Consider the following 20,873-nt stretch of genomic DNA (forward strand, 5'->3'; position numbering starts at 1 on the left):
GGCTTTATGGCTTCCCAGGTGACCTTGGTCCTGTAATGTACCATAAAGGATTGGCTTTCTCCATTAATAGTTTGTTTGTGAGAGATGGAAAGGCAACTTGTAATACAGCTGCTTTTCCTGCTTCTTCCATAATGACACCCTGAACAAGCAAGATGATGTCCAATGTGACCTTGTATTTTTGGTGATTCTATGATATCTTTAGAGAAAATAATTAAGTGAAGATATCAACATGCTGCTTAGTTATATATTCATATATTTCATTTTTTTCATAAATTGCATCACAAAATGTAATATTTTTAAAATTTATGTGTGTATACATACCTTTTGGGCAATTCTCTTTTCAGTTAAACCTATGTAGATTAAACATTAGACTTATACCTGTCTATAGCAATTGCAAGGGAATGGGGAATATGATGCTTCCTAAAAGGTTTTTTCCCCCTCTATAAGGGTTTTTCTCTCCATAGTGGTGTTGGGTTCAAAGGCTAAACTGATTCTTTTGGGGCTTTGAAAAGAGAACTTTTCTGTCTTCTTTCATTCTCCTGGAGTATCTTTTCCACTTAGAATGTATAATTTTACAGCAAGATCTATTACAAGGAGCTTTGAAAGTCTTATTCAAAGTAAGCTCATGAAAGAATGGATATATACAAGTTTGAGCATCACGGTATTTAGGATTTGTATGTCAGTTGTTTTGACTTCTATCGCAAGCGACTAAATTTTGTTCCTTTATGTCTGTGCTATCTGTGTAACTGCATGGTTTCTAGGCAGGAATCATTTCTAGACTTGAAGATGTCAGAAATTAGGAAAGTTCTGTTCCTTTAACAGTTTTCCCCAGCGTGTGATTGACTTCAATGTAAAAAACAGGAATATTCAAATTTCTCTGGATTCTTTTTCAAATTTCAGCCCCCACTGCTAGACAAGAGAGCTCTTCCATATAAGATACTTTCCTTCAATCTATTAGTTTTAACTCTGAAAAGTGAAGCAAATTTAATAAATCTTTATAATGTGTTTTTCACCTGTCTCCACAGTCTCTTTTCTCTGTTTCTTAAACCTACTTCTAAAAGGCTGGAAATAAGGCTAGTCCACGTTATTCTTGTTTTCTTTATCTATCAGTATTTGTTTTCCAGAAAAAGTGCATTGATTGTCATGCTTTATCTATTTATGCTATCTGTCAAATGAGGCTGTACCAGATTTTCTATTTCTTGATGATCAGCTACAGAGCCTGTAGATCCTAGGAGCACTCCATCTCCCTTGTCATGATAGTAGCACTCTAACAGTCTATCATTTCCAGAATTCAAATCAGCATTATTGGGCCACAGGGTTCTTCAGTCTGGACCAAGTTAATTGCCCAACGTAGTGCCAGACATCAACATCTGTAAGAGGCTGTGTGCAAATAGGCATGTTGTTTCTGTGTATTTATTCTGGAGCAAGTTGAGAAAAAACAAGTTTGAACATTGCTAAAGCTTGATGGCACAGACCTTGCTGGCTTCTGCCAAGTGGGGCTTTTACACTGGTAGTAGATTATTTTCATTCCTAAAATTCAGCGATGTAGGGAAGAACACACTTTGTTGCTGTTTAACACAATGGTGTTCTCTTGAAGGTATTTAAAGCCTTCTAGCTAGAAAGGTCACAAATATATCAAGAAGATTGGCACCTAGTTTAAATTATGAGACAAATGAAAGTAAACAGTATTTTTCTAATACCTTGTCAGGAGGAACACGTTAAAAAAAGGACGAAGTGCATGGAGCATTCCTCAGGAGCCTGAAAAGAGCAGGTGGTTGCAGTGTGATTTCACCAGTGTTTCACCCTGGCTGTGCAGACAAGCCAGCGTTAGGCAAACTGGACCTGATGAAGCCATTATGTCTTGGAAAAGGGAGATGAAGCTGAGAGCTGTTGTAAGAAATAGCTAAGCCTGTCAGTGTTCAGGCAGGCAGCAGTGTCCTCCGTGCTCAGTTGTGAAATGCTGGAAAAGCTCAAGTGAAAGTGCAAAGGACAAACTCTGTAGGAGAAGGTCTAAGGAAAAGGGCTTGTTGTCTTCCTGAGGAATGTCATTAACTTCCCTGGATAGTCCTACTAGCACTTCAGGGAGCAGGGTAGAGGGTGTAATTTTCATGTAGAACTGCACATTTCTGAAAAATATGAACCACAGATTAATAACTCCTCAGGAGCACTTAAGAATGCAAAAAGGAAAAAGGGACACCTGCTGTTTGGACTGAAAAGAAGAGGATTATGTAGCTACTGCCAAAACCCTTAAAGTTTACATTCATTTCTTGGCATTATGACAGGCTGGAGTAATAGCATTTCAGCAGAGAAAAAGGTGACCGCATTGCATAGTAGATTGATATGATCACAATGTTATTTGAAACAGCAAACAACATAGGAGGGATATTAGGTCAGCTGCATACTCAGAGAAGCAATGTTTCTTGTAACAGGAAGAGAAAAAATTTCATCAGAAATTCATTGTAAGGAAGCTCAGCTGGCAACCTATAAACTAGGAAAAATGGAATCTGGAATACAACATTCCTAGACAAAATAAAACATATAGAAGGTCAAAATCATTCACTTTTCATAAAGTTTAAATAACTGTTCTTTAGCAGACATAGGACAAAGGAAGACAAAACAGTAGGTCTCTTGTGAGAGTAATGAAATGGATACTTTCCATGATACATATCTTGATTTTTCATGAATTTGTACAAAATATGGAGGCATGGACAGTAAATGGCACCCAACAACAAAAGATTTCTGTTTCCTTGGCATCAAAAAATTACACAATTATCCACCTAGAACTGGAACCTGACAATGACCTAAGAAGTTCCTCTGGTAGGTTACTGAAGTCCAGCATTATTCAGGTAATATGCCCATGAATTTTTGTCCATGAGTTAGAATGTTCAGTGCAGCACAGGGACTAGAGACTAAATGCAGAGAGAGGCTTTGGGGTAGGGATAGGATGGCTGCCTCAGGTCCTTAAGAGAAGTTGCAGATAATCCTGTATGTGTGTATGGCTGTGCTCTGAGCAGCGATGCAGAGATCACCTCCCAGCCCCTACACAGTGGAGATTTTCAACCTGTGCTGAGCCCAAAATATATTTGAAAGTTCCACTGAGTCGCATGTGTGACTATGCATTTTGCTGAGAACCGAAAGAAGATTGAATCAGATCCTTAATTAACTAATATAAGAGGTCTTTGGAATTCTGAAGTGGTGTTTTAGGAGGAATTATATGATAAAATGACATGAGTAGCCATGCAGGTCAATCAGCAAGAGCAGATGTTAGCCTCTCTTCTTAGCAAACTTTCGGTTTTGTTGCCATTTCATGGTAAAGAATAAGTCAAGAGAAAGCACATAAATGAATTTGAATTATGCCTTGCAAATACTAACAAAATAACCTGTCTGAAGCACTTGTAAGGCATTAGCAGCATATACTTTATTATGATTGGACTGTTCCCTGTGGCAATAACTTCACGAAGAATTTCATAAGTAGTTGCAGTATCTATGGAGAAGCAATTTTTTACTTTCTGTGGAGGCAAGATAGTTTTACGAATAACTCTGAAGTTTACTCTGAAGGCCATTTCAGTCGTCCATAGATCTTATGATATTATGTTACTTTCTTTCGTTTCAAATTCACAGCATAAGAAAGAAAAAGAATGACATAAATTGGATGTTAGAAGAGTTCTGAAGATAGACATCAGAAGAATTCAAGAGTAAGAAGAGAACTCAGCATTATTTGTTATTTTCCATCCTAAAGTAAAAAGAGAACAAAGCATCCAAAGCATCAGTAGTGATGATCGAGAGAGCTCAAAGCCAGGACTATATATCATAGCATATAAAACAAGTGAGTTGGCACCACCAGAAGGTCTAAAGTGTTGGTCTGTGGTTTAAAGTCATTGATATTGCAGTCAGAAAGATCTTTCAGCTGCAAAAGTAAGATGAAGGGCTGTATGCATTTGTTGCAATAGACATTTTAGGTTTTGCCTGGTAGTAGCTTTTTGGTGCTCACTAGGGTGAATAAGTGTTTGTGGTGCTGAGAGAATTCAAGTCCACTGATAGGATGTTATAGATCAGAATTTTTCACTTTTTTGTAAGTATATCTGAAAATAATGGCTGTGAATGTAGGCCAGCATCAGCTGCATGCACTTTATCTTGTGTTTAAATTGATTGAATGCAGTCATATTCCATAAACTAAAGCATATTCCAGTCTAGTAACTTTAAATCATCATCCAGTCTTTACTGGAATTTTAGTTGGTTTTTAAAAAAATTGCAGAATTACCTTAATTCAAAAATTTTGAAGTACAGTGATGCTGAACTTGAAAGTAAGTAAAGAAATATATTTCTTCACATTGTATTTGGGCAATGGTAATTATTTACAAGTGAAAGCAGAAAAGGATGTTTCAAATATCTATATAATGTTTGCAGTTATTTTAAATCTAAAGGGCAATAGAAAAAATTCTGAGGTCTTGCTTGGTAGTCAGAAAGATTTACTCCACTTGTAGAGAAGCTTGTTGAGCATATTGTAGCCATATTATTTTTATTTGTGGCTGGACATACTGTAGCATTTCCTAGGACATCAAGTCTATTTGTCTGCCAGGACTGGCATATTTTTTGGTGGCATATTTTTATAGTGATTTATCCATAAAATATCACTGAATAAAGCAGCAGCCATGGAAAATTCTGCAGTGGTTGAAATGTGATTAGTTACATGAGGCTTTCTTTTTATATTCCTAAACTCCTCACTCTTCTTGGGCCTCTCTGCCTTTCTGGTATCTGTTTTCTCATTTCCCTATTATTTGTTCCTCCTGCGTCCATTTCACATGTTGACCTTAAAGAAACTGTGTTTTAGCCCACAGGATTGCATTGCTCTTACAGTAGGAGTGCCACTATATGTTATAAACATTCTGGTTGCAGGTTACAGCCAAGGTGCACAACACAGGGAAGACAATGTCATTCCGCAGCACAATAAACCTTTAGTTTTGTTTATTTCTTGTTTCCTAAGCCTCTTAGGAGTTCAAGGTCATAGCTCTTGACAGAAGATATGGTATAAGCTTCTCTTATATGTGTGTGTGAGTGTATATATGTATAAACAGAGAGATGTCTGTATGTACATACATGTATTTATGCCTCAAGTTATAACAAGATTTTAATTTCAGTCTTGAGAGGGCCTTGGAGTTGTTTGGCTCTCACATATGGTGCTTATTATCCATCTATCATAGCTTCTTTTTGGCTATTGAGATGTACAAATTCACTGAAGTGGAGCAAAGCAAGCAAAGCAGGCAAGAGGTGCAGCTTAGGAGGAGTCTGAGAGGATCCAGGTGGTTTCTGGGGCAGGATCTTCATTTGGTGTCACTCTCCCTTAAGAGCCATCCATGCACAAAGGGTTGTTCATGTAAAATCATATGTGGTCTCCTTGCACATTGGTCACTACAAATGTTTAAGGTCTGCAGTTCCATTCAGCTCCCAAGTGTTGCCCCTTGTGGGTCACCTTTGCTTTGGTCCTGATGGAAGTTGGGGGATTTTAGGGGTGGGTTGTATTTGCAGCCAGCAGGAGTGGTGTAGGAAGGATTACATTGCTTTGATGCTGAGAAGATACAGACCTTTTCTCTCCAGACTGATTTAAGGATCAAGTAAGGTGGTTGCTGTTAGTTGTATTCAGTCATGTTTCCTTTGATTTTACTTTCCTTATATAACAGGGATTTGTCATACAGCAGTTGATTTTTATTAATGTGAAAAGGTGCCTTATGGAAAAACATACACTCAACAAGGAAAATGTTTTACTTTTCTTGCAGAAGGGCAGAGTCTCCAGATCCTGAAGTTCCTTGGAAAATGGGATTGCTAATTCTAAATGAGGTGGAATCAAATGGGAGGACCATTGTCCTGCCATGTCATTTAAAATGATGCTATGTTTACATTTTTGCTTACCTGTATGACTTTCACATAAAAAGAATACAAAAAATAAAGCAAAAGAGTAAATGATGCTGGACGTATCATTAACTTTTCAGATTACATTCTTTGGAAAATATAGTGTCTTTCAAAAAAATGTGCCATATGCACAGCTCAGCCGCAGATCTTCCAGCAGTCTGATACTGGCAAGGGAGGGCATCTGTAGCCCCCTGGGAAGTGGGCTGTGGGGATTTCCTTTTCTTCTTTTGTTGGTTTTTATTTCCATTTCCTTTTCCTCTCTTTTTTCAGTCATTTAACGCTGTTCTGCACAACAGAGGGGAGCATCTGGCCCCAAGTAAACACCCAATAAAATAAGTGGGGGAAATTCACAGCTCCCTTGGTGCTATTGCGTCTGTCTGTCTGGTTGTGGACTCAACAAGATAACCATGCATCAAATTACATTGTCCAGGCTATCTTCACAACCAGAAGTGCTTGAAACCTTATTTTAATAGAAGCTTAGATTCTGGAGAATACTATAAAATCTCTCCAAAGGCTCCAAATCAGCAATTCCATCTGTGTTTCTGCAAATGTAGAGGAACAATGCCCCAGCTGATTATGCAAACAGAATGAAAATAGTTATTTTAAAAGTGCATAAAATCGATACTTTGGGGAAAACAAGTCAGCTGTGTTTATACTCAGCATATAGCAGACATTTTGTTTCTTTGTCTGAAAAAATCATAGGAAAGCAAGGATTGCAAGTGAAATAAAACAGCCGATCATACAGTGCAACAGAGGGGACTGGAACATCAGATGTCTCAGCAAAGGCTTTGAGAATTTTAGGTTCCTTCTGAGAGAATATAAATTATATTGAGGTTGATATATTTGTTTGTTGTTTGAAGTCAAAGCCAAATATTCTTAACACGGTGGGAATAACTCCCTTCCCATTGCTGATCATGAAAAGTATGTAACTAAATCTATGTCTGTGGTGCTGAAATTTCCTCCTAAATGCTGTCTCTTCTGGACTAATGGGATTTTTTGCGAGTATTGGTGTGAAGGGGTGTGCATATAAATATGTATAAACGTGCTTCTCATACAGTCAGGATACATTCCTTGTATACATATTATTCTAAAAACAGGAAACAAAAGCATCTGAAAAACAGGACTGAAAGGGAACAATTTTTAGACCTATAAATTAAATTGGATTAAACTTCATCTTTCAGCAAATGCCATGTTATTTATTCAATGTTTCTCTGGGGGATTTCCCTACCCCCCTACACTTTATAGCGAGTAGTGATGTTTCTTAATTAAAAAATCAAACATGGAATTGAGGCTGCCCCACACAGACATTCTCCTGTGGGAATAGGAGGTGCACTGATTTTCTCACGGCCAGTTTCTGGGTCTGTTGGACACAAAGGAGGGGAAAATCTGTGTCTGGGGAAGTCAAATCACATCATACATCTATGGCAGGACTATCCTCAGTGCTGAGGGCCATCTCCTCAGTATTGCCCTTTATAGGGGACAGCTGGTGGACATGGTGAGGAAGGTTGCTGATAAACTCATCACAAGTCAGGTAGATTTCTGTTTATTAATTACCCCACAGTAGAGATTACTGTCTTGGAGAAAGGAAATTCTTGTTTCCTCTTTTCTTTCATTCTTTCTACCCAGAGCGGTAATGTTCTTGAGGTTTTAGGGCTTTACAATCCCCACTCTGTAGCTGAAACAAACCTCTATTATTTTCCTTAGTTTCTGAGCTAAATAGTTTAGAAAGATTGATGTTCATTTTGACGGATTTTAATTAGTATTGTGAGGGAGAAAATATTTTTAATTTCTTTACAGTTAAGACAAAGCAAAATGTTGGGTTTTTTTATTATTTTGAGTTTCATATTTTTCTTCAAATGCATGTGCAACACATTGGTGCACCACTTTTGAAAAGTCTTTTGGTTGGACTCCACCAGTGCTTTGGTTGCTGTTATTTCAACATGTGGAGGGTTTTTCTCGTATTTGCTTGGTTTACTATTTGAGTAATAATAGAAACTCTGACATTTTGAAGCTGATGCAACTGTTGTTTCACCCTGTTTAGTGTCAGGTTCATTGATCACTTCCCTGCCTTTCTGTGGAACAGCAAAATGCACTCTGCAGGCCAGTGTTAAAGATGGACTCTGCTATAGATTCACTTTGTCAAAGTGCACACAAGGCTGGCTGTTTTCAGGCTATCCTACTCTGTCACCAGCAATGCCTCAGGATATTGTAGCCAGCGCCTCATTTCCAGTGGAATGGTTTATTTTAAGGCATAAAGCCTTCAAAAGTCAGTGACTGTAAATGTTGGTTCTGTGCTAAGGACCAAAAGCACCAGTGACATGAGCCATTATCAACTTTTGAAAGAAGCAGACAGAGATCATCTGATGTGCCAGCAAATGTATTTGTTCTTGTGTCTTTGTGCAGCTGATACTTTTTTTTATTCTTAGATAAATATTTAACTGATATTGCCTCTATCCCTTTCCTAAAACTGGCATTCTCTTTTCAAGTTTCTTATCTGGAAACAAACTCTTTGTCCCTTCTATGCAGTCCTGGTCTCAGCCATTATTTATGGCTGGGCACACTGTAGTTACAGCACATGAAAGAATATCAGCAGTGACTTATTGTAAATGGGACAGACTTCTTGGGAATGCACTGGGGATTAGATGTCCAAAAGAATGAAGCACTGCTCTCTTTCCATCTGGCCACTTCATTTCACTGCCTATTTGGGACCAGTACTTCTAAAATCTGGTTTGCAAAGTCAAATATTGATTTAATTTGGGCTTTTTTTATTCTTAAAAGGTAAAGCAAACCTGGAAAGGTTTTACTTCTGCATAGTCACAGGAGGGATGAGCAGAGAACAACTGAAAGAAATACTTTCTGTCAAAGTTGGCAATTTTCTGATTGGTTAATTTAAAATAAAATAAGAAAATCTTTAGTCTAGATTGGACTCAGTAACTTTCAAAGTATCATGGCATGAAAAAATCAAATTTTGTTGGTAATATAGCCATACAAAAATAGTATTTCAGTATATTCATATTTTCTCCATCCCCTGATTTTTTCAGAAAATAGTCTTTAGGATGCAAACTAAAAAAGTTAATACCAAGTAAAGGATATTTAATTATTGGCATCCTTATGTTTTACAGAGTTTAAACAAAGAGATTAGAAAGTATTCCACACTAACCCTGTGTCATGATTAGTCAACCCATTTTCCAAACACTTTTCAAAATACCCTTAGTGAAGTTCCAGCTGAAATACTGATTCTATATATGCTATTTCTTCTAAAATAAGCTAAACCAGAAGTCAAGCTTTGAATATATTTCCACTATAAACAAGTTAAATTCCACCTCCTAGTGCAGATCTCATATCCTGGATTAGTTCTCCAGAAAAAGCTCTGGGAGAGCATAGGACTGGTTTTCCTTGGATACAGGTGATCCAGGCTGGACTACTGTCTGTTTTGTATATGCTCTGGCAACTAACCTTGAAATGACATGGGATTATCCTAACACTGAGATTAGAATAACCACACGTAGTTTACATAATAATGTGAGGGACGAGTATGAAAAAATCCAAACCTAAAGCAAATCTCCATGTCCCAGGTACCTATCCTAGTAGGATTTGTGTTCCACAGCAGAGCTCTGTGTTATAACATTAATATTTGATCAGACCCATATGTGCAAAGTCATTGTGAGTTTTAAGAGTGGAAGATGGTGTCTAAAGAAGTTGCTGCTGTTCCTCTTCCTCAGAAAGCATGCCCCCATGTTAGCTGAGCTGTGCCATTTAAAGTGATGTCAATCTGGGTTTCAGGAATGCATTTGTCTTAGTAAAGTGATCCAAATGCTTTTTTTGCCTGGGCCATTATTTTAAAAGTTACCCTGAAGTTTTGAATAATAGTACAGTAGCACCTTTTTTCCAGCATGAATGGAGGGAGAAAATATTTCCCCACATAAAACATAAAATTTCAGAAGTGCTGGAGTAAGTGCATATGGGTGAGTGTGTGCTTTTGTACCTGCAGGGCAAATGTCCCATCCTTCCCTTCTGACTGTGTCAGTGCATGGGGAAATCAGCCAGACCCATTTTCCTTGTCTTACCCTATGAATTTCTAGGTCATTTCCATTGGTCTTTGAACTGCTGGGCATAGGTAACTAAATTAGTACCATCTCAGAAACAGGGCTGTTCATCTCCTCTCCTCACTCTTAACATGCCTGTGCAGTCTGAGCCACAGATTGGCCCCTATTGATCTGATTTGACTACGCTTCTCTGGAGTAGACAAACAGTGCAAGAGGATCCAGGGACTCTAATTCACAGCACCTTCTTTGGGTTCCTAGGTAATAATTCTTATTTGCATTAATCCCTTGCATTAATCATGCAGAATCCAAGGCTGCCTCTTGCCTTCAATGCATTCCTGTTCGTGACAATACAACAAAAAGGTACCTCTGAAGAAAGTGTTTTAAGTATGTTGACACTTGATATTTAATAGTTGCAAAACTTAACAGTTATAAAAAAGACATTTTTTCAAATCAATGACTCACACATTACTGTAAAAAATATTGATTAAAAACAAAGCATAATGTTAGTCATTTAGTCAGTAGAGTGATGCAATACTGAAATAAATTTATCCCTTGACTTTTGCATTAACCTTTTATTGACTGCTTGCATACTCATAATTAACACACACTTTAGCTAACTTGGTTGATTTTAGCATTGTGATCAGTGTCCTCTAATGTAGATGACACCCTGATCATCAAAAATCAGTGCAGCCCAGGGAACTGTGACCAGGCAAGTGTCTGCTCAGTGGATGTACACCTGCCCATGGAGATACCAGCCACCTTCCAGGGACAGCATCATGTGCTGTTATGCAAATAGTCAAACATTCATACAAATGTTTGCCATCACTTAGTTGAACATTGGTAAATATTAATGAGCAAAGTCCATTTGTCAAAAACAGGCAAAAAGGTTATGAAAAATCTGAAAACTTAGAGGGTAGAGGTAGTGAGAACATGCTCTTCAACAGTAACAGAAAATGGGTTTTAAATTGAAACTGTCACAAGTCTTGATTGTTTTAGTAAGAAAGTAGGGGCCATGGAGTTTTGTGCATTCTGTAAACAAACAATTCTTTCTATAGTATGTTATTGAACACTTACTGTCAAGATGTTGCAGCTAAATTGCTCTGAAATAATCACGGCAGTTTTCCTGTCCTCCTGCTGGAGATAAAGTGAAGGAATCTATTCTGTATTTCAGAGTTTGTGTGATTTCCACTTTTACACAGTTTTTACATAGAATATAGACAGGTTAGTTCTGTTTTCCTTCAGAATTTTGACTTTAGAAACTCAAATAACAATTTTTAATTGATATGGAATATTTTAATTAATTTACAATATTGTAAATCTTCATACTTTCCCACTACCACCACAGCTTGATGTTTGCAGCCTTTTTTTGTTTATTTTTATTTATCAGGAGCTAATGTTACTAACTCATGCCAACTGTCAGATACAAAGAATTTTAAATAATTCTGCGCAATCATTTAGATGCCTTTGATTGTTCTGCTTCAGTTTAAAATGTTGCTATGCTTTTGGCAAGATCTTCAGTGGCTCTGTTCCACTGCTACAGATTGAAGACCATTGTAGGAACAATTTCTCCTGTAGAATTTTTTTTTTAATGAGAAATATACTCATCTAGAAAGGTCTGGGCTTTGCATCCTAATTCTGAATGAGAAAGCACATTTTTGACCATGTTCCAGATTGTGGGAGTTATTCAGGTGAATTGCTTATTCAACTGCCAGGTGCAGCAGTGACTGCCTAGAACCAGCCCCATAGCTTTGAACATGAAAAATTTAAACTGTCTTTGATGTCAGCAGATCCAGTACAGGGGTTGCAATTTTGGTCAAAATAGACGATTGACAAATTATAAAAATATATTTCCCTGCTGTTCTTGCTAGTATGGACCAAAGCTGTAGAAACCAACAGAAGGATGAAAGTACCATGGCATTGCTGAACTTGGAGTGCTATGGCACTGCTTTCCCTTTTTTGTATTTTTACAGCACATGGATGCATTTCTGTCATCACACTGGCACAGCCAGTCAGGACCTGACACACTTCTATTCCTTTAATCCCTCACATGGAATATGCTATGGCTAAAACTTCCCCAATTGCATGATTTCCTGGAAGTTCAGGCATGTGCTTGGTTGTGGGGAGACTCCTCATCAATGGCTCTGCTGGTAACAAATACAGAAAAGGGAAAGTAGGAAGTGGTGGCTCTTGGGTTGTCCAGGCAGAGCATCACCGTGGCTGCCACCACATTTACAGCAACACAAACACCCACATGGGAGGGAAAAGTGGTCAATCTGTTTGTGTAAGAGAACAAGGAAAAAAAAGACATGAAAGGTAAAAAGAGATTATCTTTTTACCTCTGAAATGCTGAGGAAGCTAAAGGTTGATACATCTTTTCTCTCAGTGAAAACTGTTAATAGATGTGAGAGAGAGAAAATGGTTTTTATGATTATTATTATTAGCTGAGTTTTGCAGATCACATAACATGCCTGCAGTATTTACTGGCTGAGCTTTTTGATTTGTCATCTGCAATAATCACTACATGGTTAATTTATCCACTTTTAGATAGAAATGCTTAAACTGGAATGTCTTATACTACCCACCAAATTGAGTGTATTTTTTTGTGCCAAGACAGAAAATAAAGAAAGCTTTTAAAAGCCTTACAGAGTTATGCTGTAATTAGTTTCAGCTTCCCCTGCATATTAATTTTCTCCTGTTCCTTTATATAATTTGGAAAATGTCTTCAGAACATGATGGCACAATCAGTTAAGTACCTCTCAGAACTCACACACTAAACTGCATTTGCTGTAACAACTATTATAAAGCAGCCAGCAAAACAAATCCTCTGTTATTCTGTACAGTGCAGCTTATCAATGCAAACAGTTTAATATTTATGCTAAGAGGATTGTCACAAGTAGCTTCTGTTCCTTTAATTCTTGTTTTAAATAAATAATGAGAACATTTAAACACATTACTCTTCCCAGGGCCCTGAGGTCGGCTAATCTTATTATTTATGAAGTGATGTGCTACATAATAGTACTTAGTGCATGTTAACAGATGCTATTATCAGGGGCTGATGTGGAAAGCTGAAGATATATTGGAATGCTATGTGTTAATACTGTCCTTGTAGTGTAATGTACGATGGATTGAGTGCCCAGGATGCTGGTGCAGCAATTAACCACCCACCAACATGGGTGTAAAGCTGAAGTATGTTTTCTCATGGGGATTACACTGCTATTAATAATTCCCAGGAGAAGAAGACATCGTTCATTTGGCAACAGTCTCTTCCAGAAGGTCAATGGTGTGGACAAGGAAGTTGAGTGTGTCAGTATTCTTACAGTTCATTCTAGTGAGGTGAAAGATGCATATATGTTTAAAATAACTTTAAAGCTCTTACCAAAATTATATGCTTTATAGAACACAGATTTTAAAAATGTTATACAAGACATAAAAGTGCATTTCTGCAATTTGGTTGTTAATTCTTTGAAGAGCTATAGAGACCTGCAGTATGGACCAAAATTAAGGTAATTCTCAGCATTTTTCTTTTTTTGCTCCATTGCAAATATCAACTAATTAATCAGCAATGTGAAAATTGTTTGAGGGAAAGGGAAAAGAGAAGGGGAGAAATCCTCCTTGAACTGTGACAATGTTTTTGATGTGGCATGTATTAGTCTAATCTTTAGAAATATGATGGTTGCCACTTGTAAAAACTTTCCTCTGCAGGCTGCAGTTCAGTTGAATATTATAATTAGACTTCACTAGTATTGATGAATAATCCATTTAATAAAAAACATTGTAATTTAAACATTTTCTCTGGGGACTTACATACACTAGCTTCTTAATTTAATTTTATTGAAGTTTTGCCCACCCATTCATCATTGAAAGTTGTTATTAACCTCCATTTACATTTTTCTTTATAGAATTTCCTCTTTTTATATTGCCTTTTTCAGTGCTAAGCAGGTTGATACACTTGTAAATCTCCAGAATCTACAAAGCTAGTCTGGCTTCTTTAATGTTGTTTAATCTATCCCCCCTGACCTTAATGCAGTAAATTCAGTTTAATCTTTCTCAATAATCTAGTAATACATTGGAAACCAGCAAACATTTAAATCTGATAATGATTTAATCACATACTTTAAATAACAGCTGAGATAATGAAAAAATAATTCACCATATAAAGGAACACTAACTGAGTTTTCTCTGTGATTGGCTTTTTGAGAAATCCCTATAGAAAATACAAAGCCTACAACAGAAATCAACTTCACTGGAAATGTGCAATCCATTTGGTGTCAGAAGATGTCGTATTTCTTTTTTTATAATCTTTCTCTTTAAATTAATGCTCAAATGTATCCTTGCTGAGTATTCAGTTTCTTGATACAGTTTTACTTAAGTGGTTTATCTGCTTACCTTTCTTTTCAGATGCCAGTCAGACGCAGCAGAGAGCTTGCCAGAAGACCAGAAACCAGAATGCCATCCCTTCTGGACAGATGATGATGAATGTAATATGCCTCTGCCATATGATCTAGAAGAAGTAATTGCTTATCTACAAAATCTTGTTCAATGGATAGAATAACAAGTGACCTTCCAGCCTAGAATTATTGATGCTGGTCATCTGGGGAGAAGCTTTGTCGTTACCATAAATCTTTTCAGCTTTATGATTTCTTGATTGTATGTTATTTTATGTGTCAATGCAGATTTTATCGGTCTTTACACAGTAGCTTAGTTACTGTCTCATAATAAAAAAGACCAGCCCTCAAATTTACAGAAGCATGTGTTTTTTAAGAGCTGAAGTCCAGAACACCAGCCTTAGTTCCCTCCTCCTGCACTCTAATTCCCATTGACCCTGCAGCCCAGGGATATCTGTGTTTCACAGGATCACACGATGGGTCAAGTTTGAAGGGACCACAGTGGGATCACCGGGTCCAACCTCCCTGCTCAAGCAGAGCTGCCCAGAGCACAGGGCACAGGGTTGTGTCCAGACAGTTCTGGAATGTCCCCAGTGAGGGACACTCCACAGCTCTGGCCAGGCTGTTCAGGGCTCGGGCTCTGCACAGCAAAGAACTCCTTGCTCATGTCCAGGGGCAACTTCCTGGGCATCATTCCTGCCCCTTCCTCTTGTCCCATTGCTGGCACCAGGAGCAGAGGGTCCATCCTCTGACACCTTCTGCAGATACTGACAGAGATCAGCAGTGTCCCCTCTCAGCCATCTGTTCTTGAGGCTGAGCAGGCCCAACTCTGCCAGTTGTTTTGACACATTCCCTTGGTATCTAAATTTCAGCTTCCGCAAGTGCCTAGAGCTGTCTCTGGCCTGGCAGGTGTGAGCAACCCAAGGTGTAGCTCACAGGGGTGGCAAAGCAGACTGCATGATCTGGGCATCCTAATGAGAGCCCAGCTTGGGCTGAGTCTGCTGGAGATCTTCAAAATAGAGCTGTGAATTCTCAATCCAGTAACTCAAAGGGGCAGGAGATAACTGGAGGTATTCCTTTGTGAAGTGGCTCCTTCTCAGACCATTTCTTCAGATGAGGAATTCTGTGGGAGTATTCTAACATAGATCCCAAGACTTTCGTACTGTTTTGCCTCATGGCAACAGAGTACTACTAAGAGAGATTTCTAATGTGAATCTGTACCTCCTGGGCTCCCTGGGATTTAGAATTCAGTTTTTATCATTACTTTGTTTCTGCATGTTGTGAATCCTATTCTGAGGTCAGGTTTCCCAGAGCATTTCCTAAAGATGTGATGGACCTAAGTAAGACCTTCCATTAGGGTTGTTTGGTCCCCTGAGAAACTAGATTTAGATTGTGTCATTTTGGGTATCAATATCACAGCATCAAGTGAGATCTATGAGCACAAACCCAAAAGCTATGAAAAACAGAACTGTTTGTGATGTTTTGTAGTAACGTGCTATAAAAAGAACAATTCTGTGTGGAATGATACAGGGTGCTCCTGAATGAGATAGAGAATTTTGTTTTGGTAAATTGCTATTTTATCTGAACTGGTAGGGCTGGCGTCTGACTTTGCCACAAAAAGCAGAAAATCATTACAGTGAAAAAGCACTCAGGCTGTATTACCAAAGAAGCCAGTAAGGTTCAGAGTTTGATGTTGCCACCAATAAATGAATATGCCTCTTGTGTTAATGTGGTGTTTAAAGTTTCTGCTGAGGCTGGACTCACCCAGAACACATCAGCTTCTGTACTGGCAAAGTGCTGTGTGTGTGGATGAGGCTTGTACTCCCGAAAATTGTGCTTTTGACAGTATAACATATGCCAGACCTCCCTGGAGCTAAGGAAGCTGTGCCAGTAAAAAATTCAGTTTTAGTGGTATAAAACTGTGTCCACACCTAACAGCTTTTGCCAGGACAATTATATCAAGTAGAGGTTGTACCTCATAAGACTTTAGGTAAAGCTGTGCCAGCAAAAGTATAAAAATACCTGAATCAAGTGTTTCCATCGTAGTCCTGGGCTTCTGCAAAAACTTCTAGTTATCCTGTGGAATGTAAAGACTCTCTGAAGAATAAGTTATTACTTAAACTAGGTTTGATAATATTACCATGATCCACGCATTTATCTGTTGTCTCTTGTGCCATAGAATTCATAACATTTGGAAATACAGCTCTGAGCATAGCTTTTACTTCCCTGCACTAGTTAAAGCTGGCTTTACCAGTGGCATATTTGGATTAGTGCCACACTAAACACTGTTTACTTTGGAGATTGCTTAGAGAAAAGCTACTGAAGACGTGGGAATTCTGCTTTTGAAAAGGCACTTCTCAGAAACAGATCTTGCTTTGGAAATGAGCAATATGAATTCAGACAAGCTAATGATGTAACAGTGTTAACACAGTGTTTAGGGGAACTGTTTATTTATGCTGTTATGTTATGATCACTTTGTGTTTAATTAAGCGTTGCTAAAATCCATAGGGATCATGGTATTGAAAGGAATCTGACCTTCACAAAGGGTGGGGAAGGCACATCAATGATATAGTTTGTAGCTGAAGTGGAGGCAAAGCTATTAAAAAATGATTGGCAAATAATTATTTCCAGCAGCAGTAAAAATAAAACCAAACTAAAACAATCCCAAACCTATTAGGAGACTGATGGCAGTAATAACAGAATTTTTAGAAAACACGTTCCCAGGTCTTGCCTATGCTTGAAGATTTAAGGTAGTGAATCAGCTGAACTAGTACTAGTTTCAGTACAGTCAGATGCCACTTATCTAAGCCATGGATAGCAATGATATGGACAAATGAACACCTTTAGACTAAGACTGCCAAAATACCAATAATCAACTGGTTTAGGGCTCTGTGTTGCATTCCAGTCTTGCATCATCTAAATCAGTATAACCTGATTGAGTTCAGTTGTAATGCAGAAGTATAAGAAGATTTCATATCTCCAAAGCCCACAGGAGTTGATAGCAATAACATGAGTAAGGTGGTGGAACTATTAGAAGCACATAGTAATGCCAAAGGGTACCCCAAAAGGAGAACAGGGTTAAAGGTAAATATGTATAAAAAAAACAGAGAGATCAAGTATAAATTATTGCTATGTTTAGGTTATGTGTTAGAAGCTGACAAATACTTTGAAGATTTCTTTATTTTATTCAAGTAGTTATAATTTAGTTTGTTTCAATGATTCTTTAGCAATCCATTTATATTCCAGCATTAGATAACCCATTTCCTTTTCGAAAGAGCTGGAAGACACAGCCTCTAATTAATGTTCTGCGTGTAGCAATTGTTTGCCAAGCCTGGATGCTTTAGAAGCATGAGGACCAAGGTCAAGTTTTTTCAAGGAAGAGGTGAGAGCATAAATTAACTTCTGACATTAAATTCAGTGGTTCTTTTAAAGTGGTGAAGTTCACGATTTTGCTTACATTTACTTTTCATCAGCCAGGCCTGAATTGAGGTAAAATAGTTCACTTGCACGTGTGCGTCAGGCTAAATGGATTGCAGAAGATACAGATCTGTTTGCCTGTCTGCACTTGCCTTTAGACAATATTCATCAATTTTACAAAAGCTACTGACTAAACATGGAACCAGTACAAATGAAATGCTTAAGGCAAGGGCTTTCTTTTATAAATCTGATACAGAGTTGGTTTTGCACTGATAGAGAGAAAATGTTGGCAGAAAATTAAAAACTTCTATAGTTTCTGTAATTTGGGGGATGAAAGATACAGACTATTTTTAAGTATTTGATAGAAAACTGCTGTGTTATGCAATGTAATTAGAAATGTTTTTATAATGCATTGTTCATATCTGTGTATATGAAAATGTTTTATGCCATAGGTCTTTTCTTCTGTTGAAAAGGTTATGTAAATAAATAAAATAATCTCAAGAGATTTTAAAGGCATACTTATGTTCTAAGTTTTACAGCAGGTTCTGATTATTTAAAGGGTAAATAAGAATGCCGTGGGTAATCACTGACTGAAAACTGTGCAGGATGGGTAACATGCACCATAATAAATATCCAAATCAGTTGTCATATTATCATCTGAATATGGTTTTAGTTTCACTGGTAGTAGTACAAGATGCACTATAAAATCATGCTGGACTACTTAATACAGTGGGGCAGATTCAAAGATTCTGTTCATATAACAGCACAGAAATCAATATATTAATAAAATCCATCATGAAAGGTGACTAAAATATTACAGTGTTTTAAGAGTTGGCATTGCTCCTTTCTCAGTTATAGTAGTCCTGTGCCATGCAGTGGAGTTTGGGCTGTTGGATATTAAACCAAGGCAGGCTTAGGTTTAGCCTTAGTCTAAGCTGGGCTGAGAGCAGAGCAAGACGAGTTGGGATGCACAGGAGGCTCAAGGGATGTGATTTTTCAAGGCCACAACTTCATTAACTGGACTCATATGGGAGTCATTGAGCTCAAACTTGTACAGTGCAGGTCAGGCTCCCTCTCTTAATTGTTACCACCTGGTGCAAAGTTAATATTGGCTCCTAAACCCCTTCCTGTCCCTGACAGCCAGTCCTCAGCTTTCTGCTGGGATCTGACCGCTCTCAGCTCACACCAAGATTGCAGAGTTGACAAGAATGGTTGTTCCACTGTAGCAACTGGATTGAGAAACTTTCATCCCCAACTTCAGCCTCAGCCTCCATCCTGCTACAGCTCCATGGACTGAGTACCTTCAAAGATTCTGCTTCTCATTTGAGATTCAAGTTGCTGCACTCATCTTCTGTTATGCCCTACCAGGACAGTGATCTGACACAGAGAAGGGTCAGACAAGAAGAATTCTTGTTTGCATGAGGTTCCTCATCAAAAACAGACACCCACTGCACTCCCCATAAGAGTGAAAAGTTCAAGACTACAATAATCTTCCTTTAGAGGGTGGGAGCTGCTAGGGAGTGATGAAAGACTCTGCCTAAACCAGCAGCATTCATTGTTCTGTAGGACTCCCATCCTGCCCTGTACAGGCAGAGGCAGTCCTGAATAGAGCCATGCTCTCTTTCCTGTCCAAACTGACTCTTCACCTTCAGTGTGACTGGGCTTGCACCTTCATTTACATTCATCTGTCCTCTTCATCTTAGCCTGAGGGCATTCACTGAACAAGAGAAGATAATTTATACCATTACAAAAAGACTGTACATAGAAAGGCTACAGAACTGGCTGAATAACATGTAAAATAAAAGCCAAGAAATGACCGACAAAATTAGCACATTAAAATGCTGATATTTAGGCATGAGAACTTCACATATCATGGGAACTCTTGTTTCTCTTCTTGCTGCTTAGGAGATAACATTCATAATCCAAAAGAATGTGTTATCCTATGGTTTACATACTCTAAATCTCCACTGGTTTTACAGGGCTTGTCCATGATGATCAAGAATTTGGTCACAAAAGTTGTTCTCCTCCCCCTCCCTATCGTCAAATACTTGCTTTCATGCCAACACATCTTGGTCTGATTAGTCCCCTTGATTACAGGCTAAAGTAAAAAGTCAGGTGTATAAGATTCCCATTATCCTTTATTCCACTGCTTCTAAGAACAGGTCAGATAGAGTTATTTCAGTGAAAATGTGAACAATCAACTTCTGTTTACCATTAACCTTCAGTTTTCTTTTCTTAAAATCAAATCAGGGTTTGGTAGGCAGTTATTTTCATACATGTCCCTTGATCAGTGGAACAATCTGTCAAAAGCCATTAAAGCCTCTATTAGGTTGAATTGCATTCAAAGTTAAGCTCTCCAATCATTTGAAGGACTGTGATGATTGCTTTTAATATAGTATACATTGATTTCTCTCTTGGAGTAGCAACATAACTTTGAAACTAAGCATGTATGACTTGAGCATTTTGCTTTCCAGTATGTCTTGAGAAGCTTTGTTCCTTGTGGAAGATGGATGTCTACATAAAAAAAGAAGAAAACAAATGCAGTGAAATCACCTCTTTATTGTCACAAGTTTTTAACTTTTCCTGGTTCATTGTAATCCTCAAGGTGTAACATATGAAATACGAAGAAATTTTCCAGGGTCCCTTTCCTCAACAGCTTCACTGATTTATCTGATTGTATTGATATTGTAAAAGTGACTCTTTATCTTAAAATATCAGGATGCTTTACACAGAGAAACTGAGGCAGAGGTCAAAAGGCAGCTGGGATTGGAGTGCCAGCACTGGAACGAGCATTATGTAACCATCTGTTGCTGGCATATCTCTATCCCTTCCAGAAATCAGCTCAGTTTACAGAGTAAAGATGCTCTCACAGAACTTGTCCTCCAAAGTTTTATCTGAAAGTTAAGCTGGAATCTGTCCTACTCATGTCATATTTAGCACAATATTTAATTGCATAACATACAATAATATATCTCATATAATAGAGACCTTTCAGACCTCCTAAGGTTTGATTAAAACTTTTCAGTGAATCTTTTAGTTACATTCCAAGTCCCTGAGCTCTCCATGGGTAATAGAGATTTTATTGGAATTAAATGGTTCCATGGAGAATATTCTATGT

At 38.0% G+C, this 20,873-nt stretch overlaps 1 protein-coding gene across 6 annotated transcripts in view; it reads left to right on the top strand.

Moving 5' to 3' along the window:
• Nucleotides 1–18,271, top strand: part of FTO (FTO alpha-ketoglutarate dependent dioxygenase) — a 226,295-nt gene extending 208,024 nt beyond the window's left edge. For 4 of the 6 annotated variants that reach the window (XM_021555037.3, XM_085589606.1, XM_085589601.1 and 1 more), the window contains one exon: nt 14,352–18,271. In XM_021555037.3, the coding sequence (XP_021410712.3) occupies nt 14,352–14,505 (154 nt within the window). In that variant the 3' untranslated portion in view covers nt 14,506–18,271. The remainder of the gene's footprint in view (nt 1–14,351) is intronic. The other 2 variants (XR_014957894.1, XR_014957895.1) reach the window with 2 other exon arrangements.
• Nucleotides 18,272–20,873: the final 2,602 nt, after the last annotated feature.

This window comes from Lonchura striata, chromosome 11, assembly GCF_050655825.1.
Source record: "Lonchura striata isolate lonStrDom1 chromosome 11, ASM5065582v1, whole genome shotgun sequence".
Lineage (NCBI taxonomy): Eukaryota > Metazoa > Chordata > Aves > Passeriformes > Estrildidae > Lonchura > Lonchura striata.